The sequence below is a fragment of the Plectropomus leopardus genome, chromosome 19 (genome assembly GCF_026936395.1).
Source record: "Plectropomus leopardus strain MGB_pleo_1.0 chromosome 19, ASM2693639v1, whole genome shotgun sequence".
NCBI classification, from domain to species: Eukaryota; Metazoa; Chordata; class Actinopteri; order Perciformes; family Serranidae; genus Plectropomus; species Plectropomus leopardus.
In genome coordinates, this window is record NC_142194.1 from 15,275,419 (window position 1) to 15,296,126 (window position 20,708).

At 39.8% G+C, this 20,708-nt stretch overlaps 1 protein-coding gene across 2 annotated transcripts in view; it reads right to left on the reverse strand.

Annotated features, from left to right (window-relative positions):
* Positions 1-20,708, reverse strand: part of LOC121959055 (protocadherin-15-like) — a 398,851-nt gene that overhangs the window by 215,081 nt on the left and 163,062 nt on the right. For both annotated transcript variants that reach the window (XM_088069675.1, XM_088069674.1), the window contains exon 2: positions 3,348-3,498. In XM_088069675.1, coding sequence (XP_087925801.1) covers positions 3,348-3,480 — 133 coding nt within the window. In that variant the 5' untranslated portion in view covers positions 3,481-3,498. The remainder of the gene's footprint in view (positions 1-3,347; positions 3,499-20,708) is intronic.

Genomic DNA, 20,708 nt, shown 5'->3' on the forward strand with positions numbered 1-20,708 from the left:
GTATGAGCACGTCGTCCATCAGTATCTACAGCGACAGATGTTTCCTGCTCATTGTGGATGGTGATAAATGTGACTCACAGTTCGCCTGTTTATTTATACCCTCCCTCTTAATGCAAACAGCCCTACACATCTGTAAGTGAGTTAATTCAGAGCTACACTCTGTAGCAAGGGGCTAGTGAGGAGGAATCGGTTTGGGAGAGGGTCACAGTCACACTAGTAAAATTTACATAGAGTCAGAACATCCTGCAGAACACGAGACAGTCACGATGAGAGAGCAGCTATCTGTTAATATCTGGTTCATACGGTATTATACCCCCTCTCTCTTTTTGGCAAGCACTCTTATCATTTAACACACTGCAGCTGTGCCACATAATCACAGGCATGTCATCACACACACACAAGCCCGTTTCACTGTCACGCAGGAACACTCACACACAATCATGCAGGTACACAGCAGCACGAACACACACATCACACTCAATATACGACGGCTCAAGCATAACTCTTTTCATGCCTTCTGTTGTGTCCTGTTCATACTCGCAGATAAGTCACATTCAATTAAAACAACCAGTGAAGCACCGCCTACACACCACAGGCTTCAAATGAATTCATAATCAGAGTCAAAGCAAGTACAGGAATTCAGCAGAGCAGAGGGTTTGCATTTCAGACTGCTACTTTCGGTGCAAGTAGCATTCAGTAATGTTAAGGAACGCAACAATAGCTAGAGTACGTTACAAGCCAAGCTCAGTAATGAGCATAAAAACATTATGAGCTTAATTAGTCATAAGTTATGACAGGTTTTTTAAGGGTAAACAAACAGGAGTAAAAGGGTTCGGAGACGTTAAACTTTCAGCAGCGAAAGCCTGATTTGACACATTATGTGGTCTCCCACCCTCATTAAAAAAAAATATTCTTGTCACTCGGGAAACCAAAAGTTAGTAAATATAGTCTTACTTTACCTTGGGACCCAGGCTAATTAAACATAGCAGCAGTCTTGTCACGCGGGGGTCCAAACAGCTAAAATCAACCGCTCATACTGGCACTCATTAAAAACACACCAATGTCATGATGGGACCCAAACTGAGTAACATATTTTCTGTCAACCCAGGGAAAATCCAAGCTCATTAAAACATACTATTCTTGTTATGTACAGATCTGCCGGAATAAGACCTGAAATCCTGTTTTTGAGACCCTGTTTAGGAAACACAATTTCTCAGGTGTAACTGAATGCAGGTAGACAATTGTGATGAGGAGGAAAGAGTAAAGACAGATGGGTCCAGGGAGGTCTGAATTATTTGTATACTGAATCAACAATGAAAAACCTACACTTGCTGCTCGACTTCTACCTCTGCACAGAAGCGAACACACTCATAGACGTTCACCTTTGGCTGCAGAACCCTGTCAGCTAAATGCCAACCAGATAAATCGCAAGGACCAAGAGTTAAATGGAATATTAATATTCTGACAAATCGAGCAGAAAGTCAAGAGAGTATTATGCTGAGCTCTCCCATCAGCAATGACTTAATTTCTGTCTTACCTTGCTTCAGTTTGCTCTCAGTTCAAGGTAATATGAACGTGGGTGTTTTTTCAACATTAAAATAGCCCAGGCATATTTTCCCTTCTCTATTATCAAATTTATTGCAGCTTCTTCTTACATTGTGAAGTGTGAGACGAAACATTTTGACAGTCCAGGGCTCTAAAGCTGATGATTACAACATAGCGGACATTAAAATAAAGAGACATTTGACCCCCAAATCAAGTATACATATTCTTTCTCTTAACTGTAGTGCTATTTATTAATTTAGATTGTATTGATGTGAGCTGCTGAGTGTTGGAGATATAGCTGTCGAGATGTCTGCCTTCTCTTGAATGGAATTCGATTGCACTCAGCTTGTGGTGGTGCCAAAAAAATGCAATTGAAAAACTCAACAGCAATGTCTCTTTTCAGAAACTCAAAAATAAACTCAGAAATAATCCACAGACCTTTTTGTGAGTTTTTTTTCTTTTTACCAAACTGTGCAAAATGACGCGCATTTACTAAACATGAATGACATCCTCCTTGGCTGAACTGTAATATTAGCTAGCTCAGTGGTGCTAGGTGAGTTAGCAGGAGAAGCACATTAACATTAAACTATCATAACTGTCAGGTGAAAACCTTGCATGTCCAAAGTGTTACAAGGATTTTGACCAGCACCTGTTTTTTTTCTGTCATTGATTAGAACGATGGAATCGGAGGCAGTAAGTAGGCATACACTGCATTTCATTATCATCAACCTACGGATAAAATCTGTGGTAGCTATGTGTGTTTTTCCTATTGTCGAATACATTTGGCAAAATCTTTCTTCTTCTGTCCGGTGCACGCTGTGATCCCTCCACCTCACCCCCTGCCATCCACTTCTGCTGAGCCTATCCAAAACCTAGGAAGTGCACCAGGCTCTGAAACCAATTTCTGAGTGGCCAAACAGTCTGTATATAAGTCGATACATTTATTTGAGCACAACAATTTTCACACAAATATCTTGCTTCACTGTCTGGATATAATTCATTCAGTCCATTAATATTTGGAAAGTCTAGACAAGCCACAAAATTAAATAATTCTGTCCCCATTCAAGTCAGCAGAGCACTAAACCGGAAGTAGCTGGCTCGACCTGCGGAAGTAGTGCTCTTGCTCTACGGGTCACACAGTGTGGAGGCAGTGCCAATCATCCCAGTCATTTTTGAAGGAGGCATGTGAAACATTTTGGCTTCATGCACCACTGAGCAACTCTCACAAGAATGAACAAAGTGCCAACTCTAACTCTGTATCCAGTTTTCTTTATACATCCGTGAGCCTGCCATATTTCAACAGTGGCCCAAAAGGGTGAAATCAAATGCTGGCTCTATAGAGGGACATTTTTATATAACCTTGACACCACCGTTAGTTCATCTATGCGCTCGGAAAGGGGTGAGGGACGCACTCCAAGTAGAAAATATTAGTGGTATTCAGGTTTAATGGAATAAGAACAGAAAAAGACACAATTTATCATCATCATTATCACCATCATCAACCCATTTGACAAACTGTGACGTGGCAGTCGAAAACAAAGCACTATTCATCTTCAATCATCGAAGGATCGGTAATGAATCAGGAAAATCTTGTGCCACAGCGTAGCTTACTGAGATGGGCCAACTACACAAGATAAGCCTGAAGTCAGAAAAGCCTTGTGCACTATTGTGATATTAAATCCCCACTGAACAACATGGATTTAATTCTCAATTTTAAAACAGAGCGAAAAGATGAAGACAAAGACAGAAAGAGTGGCTGGAAAGGAGATGGATAAGGAGAGGAAGGACAGAGATGGCCTTACCCTCTGTGTCTTGGCCGAGGCAGGCTGATAGCAGCAGCAGATAAAGAACTCCTGTTCCCATTATGCTCGGCCATTTGACCCGGCCCCATGACAGTGGCCCCATTAAGTGTGTTCTAACCATCTTCACCACCATGCTTCACCAAGCATCCAGCTGCAGAGAGAGGAGGAGAGCACATAAACACAGGTCAGTCACGATCACTCACCTCATTTTTAGCTGCGCAGTATGCAACACTGAAAGCAGTCATTTTCAGGTACTTCCTTTTTCGGGCTTCACCACCTGTACTCTGGCTTTCCGCTAACAGTGATGTGGAAGCATCCATTAACATACTCAAAAGATGACATCTGCCACTGAAAGAAACAGCAGCAGTAATACAGAGTTTGATGTAGCATAACTGTATGTTCCCCGCCCCATCCCGACAGAAGTGAGCTTTGAATGGAAATGTGCTTTCGGTGTTGACGGCGCACTCCATTATATCCCCCAAGGTGAGATGCCCCTCACAATCTAATGCTCAGGTGGCATTCAGTATTCATTTCGTGGCTGCACTTCACGTCGCCATGCTGAAATCTTTGATCAATCTTTGTGCTCGTGCATCACAGTTAATGATCGCTTAACAAGGATTGCCACCACAATGGGAAATACAGAAACCTGCGGATGATGATAGAGAAGGAAATATTATGTGCAACGTTAACTGCCAGAGGTGGTGTCAACATCACAGATCTTGCAGCAGAAGATTTCACACAGCTGATAATACATTAAATATTTTGAAAGATGCTATACAGAAGAGAGAGTGAGAGAAATGCTTGAGCTGATGTGAGTGAGCATGCATGTGTGTGTGTGTGTGTGCGCTTATGTTGAGAGTAATTACATTTTATAGGGAGAGCATGTACAGCTGGAGGGAAAATAGAAAGTTTCTTTGAAGTTCTCAGTCACATTGGGTAGTGTCTGAGTCTGTATGTGTACGTGTCTATAAATTGGTCTTTGATTAGTTTGTGGTGATAGAACTCAAGCCCATCTAGCATCAATACTGTCCACTTACTCACTCACACAGGCATTTAAAGTGAAATGACCCGCAAGAGAAAACATCTTTAACTCAGACACTTAAAGGATAGTGTTTGTCTAGATGGGGGTTTATGTGTGTGGTAGGTCGCACTTTTCCCCATTAACCATCTTCCCAGCCAGTTTGGGATTTGAACTTAAATCTCTAGTAACAAATTGGCGTCTTTAACCTTTAGCTTAACAGCCACCTAAATGGTCTACTGTGCGCACTGTGTAAACAAAATTAATAAAAAGCAGGGATACTTAACCTGTTTTGCTTCGGGGCCACTTTTGCAAAATAACAGGAGGCCAGGGGTAGACCCATACAGGATTTTAAAGCATTTCTAAGATTATAGGACATTTCTAGGATTTTCAGGTGTTTCTAATGTTTTAGGAGAGGAGGGACAAGAGCCAGCATCAGGGCAAGGCTGACCCTACTTGGACCAAGAGCTGTCCTCTACCAAGTCTTATTCTGGCTAATGTCCAGTCGCAGGAGAATAAAGTGGATGAGATGCGATTGGGGATTGCTTGGCGGCGGGAAATTAGAGACTGCTCTGTGCACATCTTCATAGAGGCGTAGTTAACCCCTGATCCAGTTAACCCCAGATCAAGGTATTGCACTGGATAAGCAAACCTTGTTCAGAGCCAACAGGACACAAGAATCTCGGGATGTAATGATTCACTCAACTCACGATTCGATACATTTCATGATACTGGGTTCACGATACGATTATCTCATGTTTTTTTTTAAATACAAAATGAGATTACAGAAAAATTCTGACTGAAAATTATTTTGTTAATTACAGTATTTCAAACAAACTATATTTAAAACACGACTAATAAATCTACCTTGTACCTTGTATTTGTGCTGTCAGCACTGTTAGCACTGCTGCTAGCTGCCAAATCCACCACCCTCATGTTGAGAACTGTGTGCATGCGATTTCTTAATTATGGATAGGCTAGAATCTTGCAAACAGCTTCTGTAACTTTTAAAATTCATGGCCATTGTTTCAAAAATTATTACATTTTCACTGTCATTGCAAAGTACATGTGCTAATAAACTGAAAGCTTGACAGAGGTTACAGTCATCCAAGTTGGAAAATGCCATTATGTCTTTATAGTTGAATTATATCCTGTTACACCTAAATTAGTCATGATACAGTGGTATGGTATGTAAACACAGTTTGTTTCTGTCTTCATGGTAATTTTTTCATTTTTCATCCTACAGAAAGAGATTATCCTGCATAAAACCTTATCTGAGACTAAACTCAGCTGCTTTTATTCAGTAACAACAACAGTAACTGCTTCCCGTCACGCAAAATCTGCCGCCTGTTTAATTAGAGCTGATTTATGAAGTTCCCGTGGCAGAGATTACTACTGTGACAGAGGCAGATTATTATCGCCCTGCCCTCTGAATGGAGATGGAGTTGGCTGACAACGAAAATTTAATTGTAATATTCTACCAAACCCCAGAGGTGAAACCCAGCAGTCACAGGGCCTACAGGGGAGCTCCATTTAAGGGACACACTTTACGCTCACAATGCCACAGTGCTGCTCTTAACCGACCATAATCGAGTTTAACATATTAAACTCAATCTATGCGTAATGGTGTGCAGGTGGACTGTGATCAAGACATAGCAGAGTGTCAGAGAAGCCCTGCACAGGAAACTTTTAACGCCTCTGACATTGTAGAGATATTCTGTCTCAACAGAGAAGCAGATGGTATTTTTTTCTGTGGCACTCATTTTTATGAATCGCCAGGGATACTCGATGTTTATGAATTCAAAACTTCTCCCAGTCCCTACTGTCATGCTATCCCCGTTGATGAGTTTTATAAATAATTCTGGTAGTTTTTTAATAAGGCTGAGTCCCAGGCATCTGATCTCTGCATGAAACCCCTGGTAGTCATATTGTGATATTGGTGAGAAACTGATGGACACATGCGGCTCAGCTCGCACCGGGGGCATTCTTGCTGGCTTGTTTTTAAAATTACATTAGATGGATAAAAACAAAAAGTTGCTGTCTGTCAAACTTTATAAACTTTATTATGTGAGCAGTAATGTTACAGCACCAGATTTTTTTTTAATTTGTCAAGATGATGGATGACTTTTGGTCAAATATTTTAATCAATCAAACCCAACGTTACATTATCACTCATATCTGAGTGTGTGTGTGTAAAGAATGACAAAACATCAAATATATGGTTGCAAAAGTACGGAAACCAAAAATGGCTGTCTTTCCAATGATTTTTTTGATGTTATCTTGTGATCACAACTTAATTATCTTGTCTCCAGAAACTGAGCTATCTTGAGAAAACATCGCATTACCACTTTATTACCTTTACTATCTAATTGATAAAATCAATAACACATCCCATATCTGATATTTTAAGCTTTTTTATAATTGATACCACTGTCAAGATGCCATCTACGTATACGGGTATGGCACTTCTGATCTCTGATAAACATTAAAAGTAGCCTAACGAGAGGAAACAACCTATTTGTAATTTGTAATTATTTCAAGATAACAAAACTCGTTTACTCAAAATAACGAAATAAAACAACCTTTCATTTTCTCTTCCGAACAGGTTCATCATCTCGATATCACAAGATGACAAAGCTTGTTTTCTTGAAATAATGAAACAATTAACTTGTGATCCCAAGATAACAGAATTGAAAAAATAATTGTGTAGACAGCCATTATTCCAACTATATGTTAATGTTTTCTCCGTCTTTGCACTCACTTTGACATGAGCGAAAATAAAACCCAAGGCTGCAATAATTAAAATTTTCACCAAAAGTCATCAATCATCTTGACAAATGGAAAAAAAAAAATCCTAGTCCAAAATATAGTTTCATTATATTCATAAAATATTTGCTCGCGTTGGTACAAAAGTACTGCATACAATCATGAAAACAATGAATTTCTCCCAAGTTTCATATAGAACCTGATCTCGTCAAACATTGTCTGTTAACTTTTCCAATTTCCATCATGTAAGTCAAATAAAAGCTGTAATTCATTCTTCATTTTGATAGACCATTATGAAAAAAATACTTCCAGTTTCAGTTGAGAAAGGTAAAAAATAAACCTTACTGTTGCAGAATTCTGCTACAGGTTTAACCCTGTGTAACCTCATGCTCTCCTAGTGATATAATGCTTTTAATAGCTGCACAGACAAAACCCCGGTACACCTTCGTTAGACACCTAGTGACCCAAACACACTCAAGACTCTCAGCTTTTCTTATTTAATACCTTAACTTGACAAAACATTGACAGCTGATCCAAAATAGACTTGTTTGATGCAATAAGATATTCTCAGAGGAGATCAGAAGACTCTTCTCGCAAGCTAACACAAAGCCAGATTGATTTTTGACAGTAATGAATATGAAAAGAGATGCCCCCATGTGAGATGACATCAGAAATCTAAATTTCACTTTTATTTTATTTTTTTATAAGAGGGCCACACATTTTATTTTAGCCTATCGCAGCTTTATTACCAAATAACACTGTCAGCTTGTTGTTGATGGGTAAACAAAGAGACACTCCCAAAATGGTAGCAGCATGGCAGCATGGTAGCATCAGACCTAGCCATTAACTATGGCTAGGTCTGGCTAAAAGATATACTTTAGAGTCCTCTAAAGAAGACATGTTGACTCTCAGTCTGGACTCTAAAACTAATACCAGACCAGGGAATCATGAGAAATGCATGAGGACCATTCTTCACTGGAAGCATGGCTTAATAAATGAATATTGCTCCGATTAGAGATTGCTGCTGCTCTTTTTCTTCTGTTTATTACACATTCATGAACTATATAAAAAAAATGTGACCCCAGATAACTAGTTTTCCATAATAAAGCTAAACCAACTGCAGAGGAGGAGATGGAGATAAATAGAAGCAGAAAAGTTTGATTATTATACTATCAGATTAAAATTATTAAGATAGAGAAAATTGAAGGGTTGAACAGAGGGCTGCAGCTCATTATAAGGTAATGTCCTGATAATGATGATAAGATGTCCCAAATATTGGGTATATTCAGGCTTCTACTTTGAGGGGAGTAAACTTTTTTGGCAGAAATGTACTTGGCAAGTTTGAGGGTCATTGACATTGAAACTTCAATTGTGGGCTTTGCAGGTGATATTGACATGGCACCATAAATACAATTAAAAGTTCTGCATCCTTCTGTACAATAATCTTTTTAGAAAAAGATTTAGTGTTTGTGCATGATAATTACATTTCACTGTGCCATAATTTTGTGGAACTTAGCCAACCATGTGGCCAAGTTTCTGTACAAATAAAAGAAACTTTGCCCAATCTGGCAAGTGGTACAAAAGCATTAAACACAGCACTTTTTCCAGAGCTGATGAGCTTCCTTCTCTCCTGAGAGTTGCACATGGGCAGTACCAATCAGACACTTGTGAGAAAACAAAATTTATGAGCTGAAGTGCAAGTGAGCTTGATCTTGTAAACCTGAGTTTAGCATCGTCTTGTCTCACTTAGAGTCTGTGTGAGACACACTAGGCTTTACACCATCTCCTAACCCATTTGCATCATGGTTTAGAGAGCAGTCTGCTGAGTCTGGGTGGGACTGGAGTGATATGGGTCCAACAAACACCAGACTTTGACCCAGAAGAGAGGTGTTTGCTACCAAAATGTGACACACCGCTGTCTTTTCAGCTGCATTTGTGAAACTCTAAGCTAAATATTTTTTCGCATCACACAGTTGCTTTTCTGGCTGAGTTTTGTAGCTGTGGCTTTGTGGCTGGATGTTTTGGGCTCTCTTTTAGCAACACCCAGCTGAATTTCCAGTCCCAACTGTGGAGCTCAAAGCCAAATATCTTTTAGCAACACGCAGCCACCTCTCCATCCGCATTTGTAGATCTTAAAGCTGGGTGTTTTTTAGGAACAAGCAGCTGCCTTTCCGGCTGCGTTTGTAGCACTTACTGGCAGGTATTTCTGGCAGCATTTGCAATCTTTTCTTAATCATAACCACGTAGCCTTGTTGCCAAAACCTAACTGCCAACCCCCTCTTACCAACACCCCTCTGCCTCAAGATACAACACAAAAGGCTACATCCAGCATCATTTCAGTAACACTGGGGCCATTGCCTAAGTGGCAAAAATTGACGAGTAGGGATGAAATCACTTTAGGAGTTTAGTTGGGTGGCGTGAGAGGATGTGGGTGAAACTCCACAAGTCTGAGAGCATGGCATATTAAACAGGATTATTTGAAGTGAATAAAACAAACTGTGGTGGGGCATGTACTTCAGGCAAGTACATTTTTGACCTACTTTTCAGACCTGGAAAGTTAAAAAAAAAACCAAAACATTAATGTTTAACCCTGGCTATAAACAGAATTTAAGTGCAGACGTGGCTTTCTTGATTAAACACAGGTTAAAGACGTGCTCTACTAGTGCTGCAGCCCACCATATTGTAAGCAGTGGAGTCTGTACAGCCTTTAGAGAAACAGATGCTTGTTTTGACATGAGTTAAACCTGCTATAGCATTAGCTAATTCTAGAGTGCTGACACTTCTGAAGACATTAAATACACTGATTTGTTGTCTCATCCTGCATGACTGTCACACTAATTAGAGCTACTGAAAGGATTTTGCATCATAATTGCCTTTTACTGTAATCAAAGCTTACAGCAGCCACACATAAAGTGTCAATGCTGCAGTCCACTATATTGTAAACACACATGCTTTAAGTCAGTAAATACAGTAAATATTAAAGTTTTTCTTTTCTTTAAATGCGTTGTTTATTTTATAAGGAATGCTGAATACATTTATGTTTTGCAGCATGAAGCTTAAAAAGCTCATTTTCATGTGGTCCCTTTGCAGTTATGTGCAAGTTGATGCAACAACAGATTTAACCGTGACAGAGAATTGCAGTAAATTACAACATTATAGATCAAAACAAACATCATTACAACCAAAATAACTACAGATAACACCAGTCACCACTCAACTAGCCACTGTGCCATCAACTAGCTGAAGAATACTATGATGAAAAAAAAAATCAAACCATTTTGATGGGATAAGAATTTGAGAAAAACAGATCGATAATATTATTTCTTCATGTATGTATCTCTGGTTATTCTTGAACTGGGTCGAATCAGAACAAGTTTTTGACCCTAATTGTGAGACTGTGTGTTGGGCAGAGTTTCCAGCTCATGTTTAATTCCCTGGTAAAGTTCACAAAGTACTGTGGCACACAATAGTAGGCCATGCTGTAAGCGTCAGTAACCAGGATGAAGTGTATTAGGGCTGAAGGCGCTTCTCCTCTGGTGGAACTTCAAAAAGTTTTATTCCTCCAGAGAGGAGACGAAATTCACCCGCCAGAGAGGGAGAAAGAGAGAGAGAGAGAGAGACGCTCACACAAAGGAAATGAGGAGGAGAGAATAAGAGAAACATGGAGATGCAGAGGAAACAGAGAAAAGGAGAGAGAACAAGCAGAGAGATGGGGCAGAAGGTAAAAAAAAAAAAAAAAAGGTGAGAACAAGAGATTACGTGAGAAAATAGGAAGAGAACCAAAGACTTTGTCCCAGACGGACCGACAGACAGACAGACAAAGAAAGAAAAGCAAAGAGACAGAGATTGTAACCTGCAGTTTAAAGGCCATCGGTTTCACTGAACATCAACAACCTCTCATTGATGTATCGTGATTGCAGGGAGGGGAGAAAATGAGAAGAGGGCATTGCTGGGTGAGAAAAGCATAGAGAATAGGATGAGAGAGAAACAATGGCAATCTGTGGAAAGAAACGAGATTGAAAAGGAAAAAGACGGGCAATTGAGAGAAAAAAAATGAAAAGAGAAAGTTCGAAAGGAAAGGAACAAAACTTTGACCTTAAATGGGAGGAGATATTGATAGAGACGATGCATCTGTGAGTGTTAAAAATAGTGAAATAAAGAAGCTAAGTAACAAAATGGAGACCTAACCCAAAACAATGAGAGAGAGTGAGAGATGTCGACATGCTGTTCACTTGCTCGGTGTGTGTGATCAGCTTTCTGTCATTGCATGTGACTGATAAGACCTTGTTACAGTAACTCTAACTGACTGTGTATGCATGTGCGCAGGAAAAGACAACAAGTAAAAATATTTCTCTTGTAGTGTCATAGCCGACATCTGTCTATTTCCCTTTTCTGTCAGTCTGTCTGTTTGCCCGTTTGTGTTGTGTTTGTGTCAGTGTGTGTCTGTCTGTCAGCCTGTTTGTCAATGTCTGTCTGCTTTGCAGAAAGGCATCTTTCACAGCTCCTCTGCTGCCAAAACAAGACTAGAAATTTCTTTTTTTCTTTCTTGATATCAGGCAGATGGCTGCCAGCATTATGCAGACCAGCTCACTATGTGTGGGTTATTGTCTTGCTCCAGGGTGTTTTGCCAGGACACACAGAGCCAGTGAACTGTGACTGTCTGGTTACAGGATGGACTGTAATGGAGCCATGCTGCTGTACAGCATGAACACAGAGGCAAATCCTGCTGATTCACAGCAAAGTCCCCTCATGGTCGGGGCGGGGCCGGAGGGAATCTGCAATCTGACTGGCCACCTCTGGTGATCCCCCCCTACCAGTGTGAGAAGGTGTTTGTAGTTGTTTGTTAGGATCATGGGTGGATTGCTGAATGGACATGTTGTTCGCACTCAGAGCCCCTGTATTGTGATATTTGTTGGTGGCAAGTCAGTCACACCTCCAGAGACACAAAATGACCACAAGGAGATGCACATCAACTACAAAGAGACACAAAATTATCGGCAATCAAGCGCGAAGACGAAACATGACCATAGTCTGCAGACACAACACAGTCACAGAGACCCAAATAGACCAAAGAGAGACAGAACAACCATGAAGAGAAACAAAATCACTAAAGACATGAAAAATGGCCACAAACAGACAAATAAAATGACTACAAAGAGACAATAAGGACCACGAAGAGATTTAAAATGACTAAAAAAAGCCACAAAATGACCACGAAAAGATAGAAAATGGTCGCTTCAAACATCAGACACAACATGATCACAGTTTAGACACAAAATAACCACTGAGAGACACAAAATGAGATACACACAAACAGAAACAAACTGACTACAAACAGAAACAAAATGAGTACAAAGACACACAAAACATAAACAAAGAGACACAGAATCACCTAAAAGAGATGCAAAATGACCATGTAGAGATGCACAACAACAAAGACATGAAAAAGGCTAATAAGAGATGCAAAACAACCACAATGAGACACATGAAATAACTGCAGAGACCAATAATGCACAAAGAGACAGAAAATGATTTAAAAAAGAGATGAAAAACATCTGCAAAATGACCACAAAATGACAAAACAACCACAAAGAGACAACAAAAATGGCCATAGACAAAACATGAGACACAAAATGCCCACAGCCCGCAGACACAGAACAATCACGGAAACCCAAAATAACTACAAAGTGACGCAAAACAATCAAAAGTAGGAAAAAAATGACCACAAGGAGACGCAAAATGTCCACAAAGAAGACACACAAATAAACCACAAGACAAAATTACCACAATGACACAGAAAATGACTACAAACAGACACAAAACAACCAAAAAGAGATGCAAAATGTAAAAAAAAAACAACCTAAAAAACAATGTAACTGTGTCCCTTTTCCCGTTAAATGCCTGCATCAAGGGTTGTCTGGGCTATTCGGGGTTACAAATAGCAGGTATAGAGTGATTTTATTTCTTTTTTTTTTTTTCCTTTTTTTAAAAATATTTTTTGGGGGCTTTTATTGCCTTATGTGACAGGACAGTATAAGCGTGAAAAAAGGAGAGAGAGGGGGAGACATGCAGCAAAGGGGCCAAGGCTGGAGTCGAACATGTGGCCGCTGCAGCGAGGATACAGCCTCTGTATATGGGGTGCCGCTCTATCCACTGAGCCACCAGGCGCCCCTATTTCATATAAATATTAGAAGTGTTTATTTGGCATTCATTTTTGTAATTACAATTTTCACAAAGTTATACTTATTTTAAAATATTCCCCCTTCTTTAAAACCTCCTCCAGTCTGGCCCCTCCATTCAAATGTTTTTAATCTGCCCTTGCCTTTTTCTCTATTTCTTTTTTGTGTAAACAATAACACAAGATGAGTAGGCCTTGAAACACAGGATAAGGCTGCGGGTGCCAGAAGATTGTCAAAAGTGTCCAGTTAAACATCTTAAATCAGTTTTGTGCGCTTTAATGCAATAAAAAGCTTTCAGAACACTGTCAAAACGAAGTAGACGGCCCATGTAGGTTAGAGCAAATACTATTTGCAAATGCACATACCACTGCACATCTGCATTTGGACAAATTCAATTATGTGTGGTTCAATTTTCTGTATGAACAGCCATTAAACCAGTTTGAACAGGTTTGCAAAACACTGATTAGGGACTAAATCTACCCCAGCTGGCAGTATCAGAGAGTTCAAACACACACACACACACACACACACACACACACACACACACACACACACACACACACACACAAACACACACACAGTGACTCACGTTGACCAGGCTGTCTAATAAGCTAATGGTGGGGCACTTTGCTGGTCTTGTTCTGCCAATCTCACAGAGACAGTCAGCACCTGTGAGTGTGAAGAGGCCGCATGCCGAACACTACAATTTGCACACAAGCATGAACAGAGAAAAACAGAGGGAGGGAGACAGTAAGTGAGAAATTGGAGGTGAGCATAAATTATAAAACAAATTTTTTAAAGCCTCGGGTCTTAATGCTCAAGTTCTGAGTTTCATAAGACTGCAAATTCTTCAGTGAGAGAAGGAGTGATGGAGACAAAGCAACGCAGGTCTGGAGTATAATCTTTTATACCAAATATAGAGAACAGATTGTGAATGAGCAACAGAGTAGTTAAGACAGACCAGCCCACCACAACTGACCCAATATCACCTCTCAACCTGCCCCTCCAACACAAACACTTGATACCACAGATAGAGATCGAGCCAATTTTCCCACGTCAAATTGTAATAAAATTCAAAGTTATCCATATTTTGTGCTAAGGTTTGCAGTTTTACAAGCTGACCACGCCGAGTTCAAGTGCCCCGGGTAAGCAGGATTCTTCTGCCAAGAATGGAAGTTGAAAATGCAGTTAAATTAACCCTGTTGCCCAAGGTTCCACATGGGTGAATGACATCTGATGACTCCTAATAGCAGCCAAGGTCGAAAAGCAGAGGAGAAAATAACAGAGTGAACATAAAAGGCGTACAGTCAAGAGAGCAAATCAGGCAAATGTTTGGGGCCTGCCCAAATATCGGACACATGGGCTGGCTATCCTTTTTAAACTTGTCTGCCCCTACTCCAAATCTAGGCTGCTCCAATCTTCAAAACAATGTCTTTTAACTTAAGATCGAAACTAGTGGGTAAGGGAGCGTGTGCCTTTGCTGTAGCTCCAAAGCTTTGGAACAGCCTTCTGCTGTGAATCAAATGTTCTCCCTCAGTCGACAATTTCAAGCCTAATCTTAAGATGTTCATGTTTTTTCAGTGGCCTTTGGTTGCTCTTAGTTGTTCTTAATATTTTATAATCTTTTCATGTATGAATATGATCTTACCAGTCTTATTCTGTTTTATATTTGTATACATATAATATTGCTTTGTAATTTCTACTACTATTTTATGTTGTTTCGCTGATACTCTGTTGTTACACATTGTGCCACTCATTTTACTTTGTGCAGCACTTTGGTCAACTGCAGTTTTTTTTTTTTTTAAATGTGCGATATAAATAAACTTGGTTGGATTTGATTTTAAAACTAGAATTACCCCAGGCACCCAGGATTAGTGTCACCAAATCATTATCTGATCAAATGTCTTCCCTTCCTGAGCTATCATGCTGAGTAATGACCAGAAAAGTGTTTCTCCAGAACATTATCATATCACAGTGAAGCTGATCGAAATCGAATCAAATCATTGTTGAGTCCTAGAGAACATAGACATTTGTGCTAAATGTGAAGAGATTTCCGCAAGATGTTCTTGAGACGTCATGTTCACAAGAATGAAACAGATGCAAGGTCATGTTGACCTTGACCTTTGACCACAAAATACTGATCACTTCATCAATGAGTCCAAGTAAACATTTGTGCCTTTTTTAAAAGACTCCCTCAAGGAGTTTTTGAAATATTATGGTTACAAGAATGACAAGGACAAGGTCACAGTAACCTTGACCTTTGACCAATGACTGCCAAAATCTTATCAGTTAATCGTTGAGTTGTTTGTGCCATATTGGAAAAACAATTGGACAGACAAATCAATGAAAACATAATGCCTCAGTCCAAGGGAATCGGCATCATCAGAGGTAAACTGTGCCATCATAGGCCACAGCATGAGAGCTAAATGTCTTCATGCCCTCTTGATGATACATCTTATCTTGTGTTTTATTTTATTTTTTTTTTTTGAAATCCCAGTTTTCCTGTTAAAGTATCTCATCTCATTCTGGTTATTTTCTACTACATTGCCTTGTTGTTCCATTACTCTCAAGTTGTAATTTGAATATTTTCCGACAGCTCTTGAACGCTGCATTAACACTAGAATACAAAAGTAGCAACAATACGCTGCAACACAATCATGTCAACACAACTGACACTTGTTGCAATTACGTTTCCTCAAGTGCTCCACCAAATAAATGAAGCAATTTGTGGGGTTTGCTCGCATCTGCCTCAAAGGACTTTTATTTTCCAAACGTAATCAGTCTGTTATTGCTGAGCACACGGAAGGTACAATAAAACTAAATTTGGCTGTGGAAATAGGTGTATCAATCAGTTGTGCCACCCCAGAAGCAACAAGAAAGATATGAGCCATGCGGGGCGAGTTTTGTGCACGCAGGGAAAAAATTGGCAAAACCAGAGAGCAAACAGGGAGCTGAGGAAAGTGAAGAAGAAAATGAACAAAGAATGAAGAATTGAAGCAAACTCTGAAGAGAAAGTTAGAAAGAGAAAAGCAGACTGATGACAAAATAAAATTGGAAACATATAAAAATGGTTAAAAGGAAGACAGAGAAAGAGAATTGTGGTGAAAGAGAGGATTTTACATATCTGCTGTTCTTTTATGCAATAAAGCGTTGAAGTGTTAAGAAAAGTTGTTATTATTTGCACATTTTTCATAACTGCCACAACAATGTTGCATGTTAAATAGTCATGCCAACAAAAAATTTAAATAAAATTAACTGAATAAGCGGGAAAATTTTAAATTAACAGACAGAGAGGTGAGGGGCAAGACTGAATTCAGGTCAGCTGAGGACAATTTAGCAGCATTTCCACTGTATCCGTTCCACTTAGAAGAATTGGCATCTCATCCGACGAGTGTGCTTTGTCAAATCCTGGAAGGTCTAGTCTCATTTAAGGCCCTTAAATCATACCAATCCCTTTCAGCTGAATTCTGGTGCTGTTAGAAATACAATGTCGGGAAAGCTGGAGCTCTAGTCCTATTTGATTGGATGGTAGCTGTGTGAAAACTTGCAGTGTAATTGAACTTAAGGTTTACCTGGTATCAAAATGAAAATCTTATGGAAATCAGGGCTTCTTTAGAAAGTGTGAGAATGACAAATGTGAAATGAAGTCAATGCACTCTGCTGTCTTCTCAAGAAATACTTGAGAAAGTGCAAGAAACTATCTTTTTTACCCGATACAGTGGGAAATGTTTTGTTTTAACACAGGACTTTACACAATCCTCTCTGACGCTGGAGGCCTGGGTTAGCATCAATTTGTCATATTTGCAATCACCGCTGGGCTTTGTAAGAATTTAATACTGAAAGAAAAGCACACATAGTTAGGTGCTGGCTCACAGGTAGACATCTGGGAAAGCAAAGCCCCACACTCATAAGTATTCTTATTTCGAAATCATCAGATCACAAATTTGGCACATTTTTGCCTCCTTTTTAAACAAAAACTATTTCCCTAACATTAAAGGAATACTTCACATGCACAATGCCCATTAATTTATCACCTCACGCAAGCCTCCAATGTGAATGGAGAATTAAAAAAAGGCAAACACTCCACATGAATTAAAGAAAATGGGGACACGTTTAACAGCAAAACTGTATCAAGATATCTGTTTGCAAACCTCACACAACTCGGACAGAATAATCCAAGTCTCATTTATCCATCCGTATGCTCAGCACTTCCCAAACACATGCAGTTCTGCTCAACTGTTACAATTTACAACATCTGAGCACACAAGGTTCGGTTTTTTTACTCCCCATGTTCAAGGGTTATTTCAGGGGAGTTTTTCCCTTACCCGCTGTGAGGGTCAAAGGTCAGAGGGAGGTTGTTTGCTTCTGATTTGTGATAATAGGCTTTATAGATAAAATTGACTTGTGTGAGACTGTACATTTGAATGTGTTCCAGATCATAAAGTTTGGGCAAAAATGCATGGGTGCGGGAAGTACTGAGCATATGGACTGTGAAGATTTGATTATAGTTTTGCTCTTGTTAAACATGGTCTTTTTTGGATTCTCTGCTCACTGTGTAGACGTGCAAGAAAAAAAACAAAGTTTTCTTCGTAAATTCAAGGCACAATAGGGCGAATATTCCTTTAACCTTTCCTTCAACACACTGTTGATACCATGCACTCAGTAGGCAATTTGAGGGTGGACCCCATCCCGCTTGTTAGAAAAATGAGCAGAATGTGTCTTCCTTGTTAACCTGCCATCTCTCTCTGCCCCCTGGGTCCAAACCCAAATAACTTTCTATGTAGACCCAGACCTACAGTGAGAATTATTACATTTTGACAAATCATTTCTAATTTAACTGGCTCAGCAACTGCTGTAGTGTTTTTTGCCTACTGTATGCACTAATATTACAACTCAACAGGGGTCATGTAAGTTTATGTGTGAGGAGAGAGAACACAATACAAGCTTGCAAGTACTGTTTAAAGTGGTGTGTTGCAGAAAATGTCTAATCTTTAAACTTTTAAATCAGCCGCTTGTAGAAAACCAGATATCCAAACACACAACAAATATTAACTCATAAACTTACCAGAAACATACCTATTTGAGGTCAATTTGCAAATCAACACATATGCATTATAAATATCCATTTCACTCACTTTGTAGGTAATGGACCAGGAGCATAGTTAAGCTTTGAGGATATTTTCCTGTCCTCCATTAAGCCCTGATGACTCATTTCCTGTTCTGAGCAGATCTCTCTGCCACCAGGTGACACAACATTAGGAAGATTTTCAATACAGGACACAATGACGCGTAAACGCTATGCATGAGGGCATGAGGTTGCGCTTGCTCTTATGTGAAGGGGTGTATTCACGTGTTGCCATTCACATGTGAGGGGGTGAATAATGAGGCATGCCTCGCGGTTAACATGGTGTAAGTAGATGTTAACTATGACAGATTATGCTGCCACTAGTGACTGTGGTTGAGCAGCCAGATAGCCTTCACCTCTCCGCTCTGCGATTATTTCACAGTCACATAATTGTATGGATGGCAATAAATCTCACATCTCATTTCATGCGGTTGATTTCACCTCTAATGCGGTTGGCAGATACGTTTTTCAATTTGTCTGATACTCTTTTCTGGAAAAACTCCAGCTAACAATGAGTGAGCTTGTAGCTGTCAGTTGTCACCGTGTCAGGACTCACACATGGACATGCACTCGCCATTGTGTTGTTGAGTGTTAAGACATGTGGTCCAAAATGAGCTATTCAGTAACATGTTGAAAAGTGACATCCACGGCCTATTAGCAGGTGTTGTCAACCCTGCACCCTTATAGCCTAATTTAAAGTATGCCAAGTTGTTTCCTCCACCAATAAAGTTTTTACCCGTGTTTCCACAAGAGGCGAAAATATAACAAGCACTTACAATGTGTTGGCCTAAACAACAGTACAAATCTGACTCCAAATCTTTAGCGTAGTATGTTTGCATGGTCAAGAAATATCTTCAGAGGTAGCAAAGAGGGACGTAATTTTCGGCTAATTTTGCTTTCGATAGGCTGACACTTTTTAATCAGAAACGATTTAATTTTTATGGGGAAAAAAAAGGTAAAATAGAAGAGGCTAAGCTGAGCTGTAGCGCTGCATTTCAAAGCCCTTTTTATTCAGAAGTGGTGAGCGTTTTGAGATGTACATGTCTTGACTTTTATTTTTCTGTCAGCTTGATTTCAGACAGACGGCGAGCCACCTTAGCATACCCACTGCACAACCTCCAGTCGGGTTCCTCGACTGCTTGCACTGCTTGCACCTGAGTCGGCAACCGCCAGTTTTTAAGACACATAGAGGCTTCAAAGTCTACAAGTGGGGCATTTACCAACATTTTTTATGGTGTCGAACAAAACGTGAAAGACTCTTAAGTTAGTGTTAACCACAGACTTTATTTAAGACTTCAAACCAAAAACCCATTCGAAAAATTCATTGAGCTAAAATGCGAACTAATATGCAGGTTTTAGGACTTACTACTGGGGTTCTCTATAAGCCTCATGATGCGAAAGGTCCAGGTGCTTTCATACCGTGGAAATAGAGCTTTTTGTTTCATACACAACTGAGCAGCTCTCATAGGGATAAGCAGGGCCCATGCTATATCCAGATTTTCTTAATACATCCATGGGTGGGAGCTTTTGTTAGATAGCTAGCGGCCTTACTCTTTTGGTGAATACAGCTAGTAAAGTCATGGCAGAATGAGTTGCTGGGGAAACACCGTCTGCCTCTTTGCCCCTGTGAGTAAGCGGGTTCATTTGAGCTGCAAAACCCCTCTAGCATTCACAGTGGCAACATAGTCGACAATGCTAGAGGGGTTTTATTGCTCAAAACTGAGCCACTTACTCAACAGGGCCCCCTGTGGGAAGACTGGACGTTAAGCTCAATGTTTCCACAGAAAACGCTGTTGAGTCTGAACGATCGTATTAGCTGTAATTACCAAATAAGCAGCACAAGTTATCTATTTACCAAACCCAGCTGATGCGCACCTGTGTTACCTGTCAAAAAATATCCTTTGTGGTTTTAACGGTTAACTGTTGACACTCCAAATAGCAGTGTTATGTTTGAAAAATATTGCAGATATCTCTGCTCTCCATGTCTTCTTCTTGTGTTCTTTGATGATCTGATGGAGTTTATTTTTTCATGATGGCTCTTTTAGTCTTATTTAGACCAAATATAGCAATGGTTATTTCTATGAACAGTATGTACAATTCTGTGTGGAAACTAGTGCAGTCTGTCAAAGAGATGTAAAAAGCAAAGGTCATGACATGATACCGATATTTGATCTGAACTCAATAACAACAGCAGGGATCAGTTTCTGTTGTGACACTGAAGTGTACAGTAACAGAAGTGTTGACTATCAGTGAACTATGTTTGGCTTCTTAAA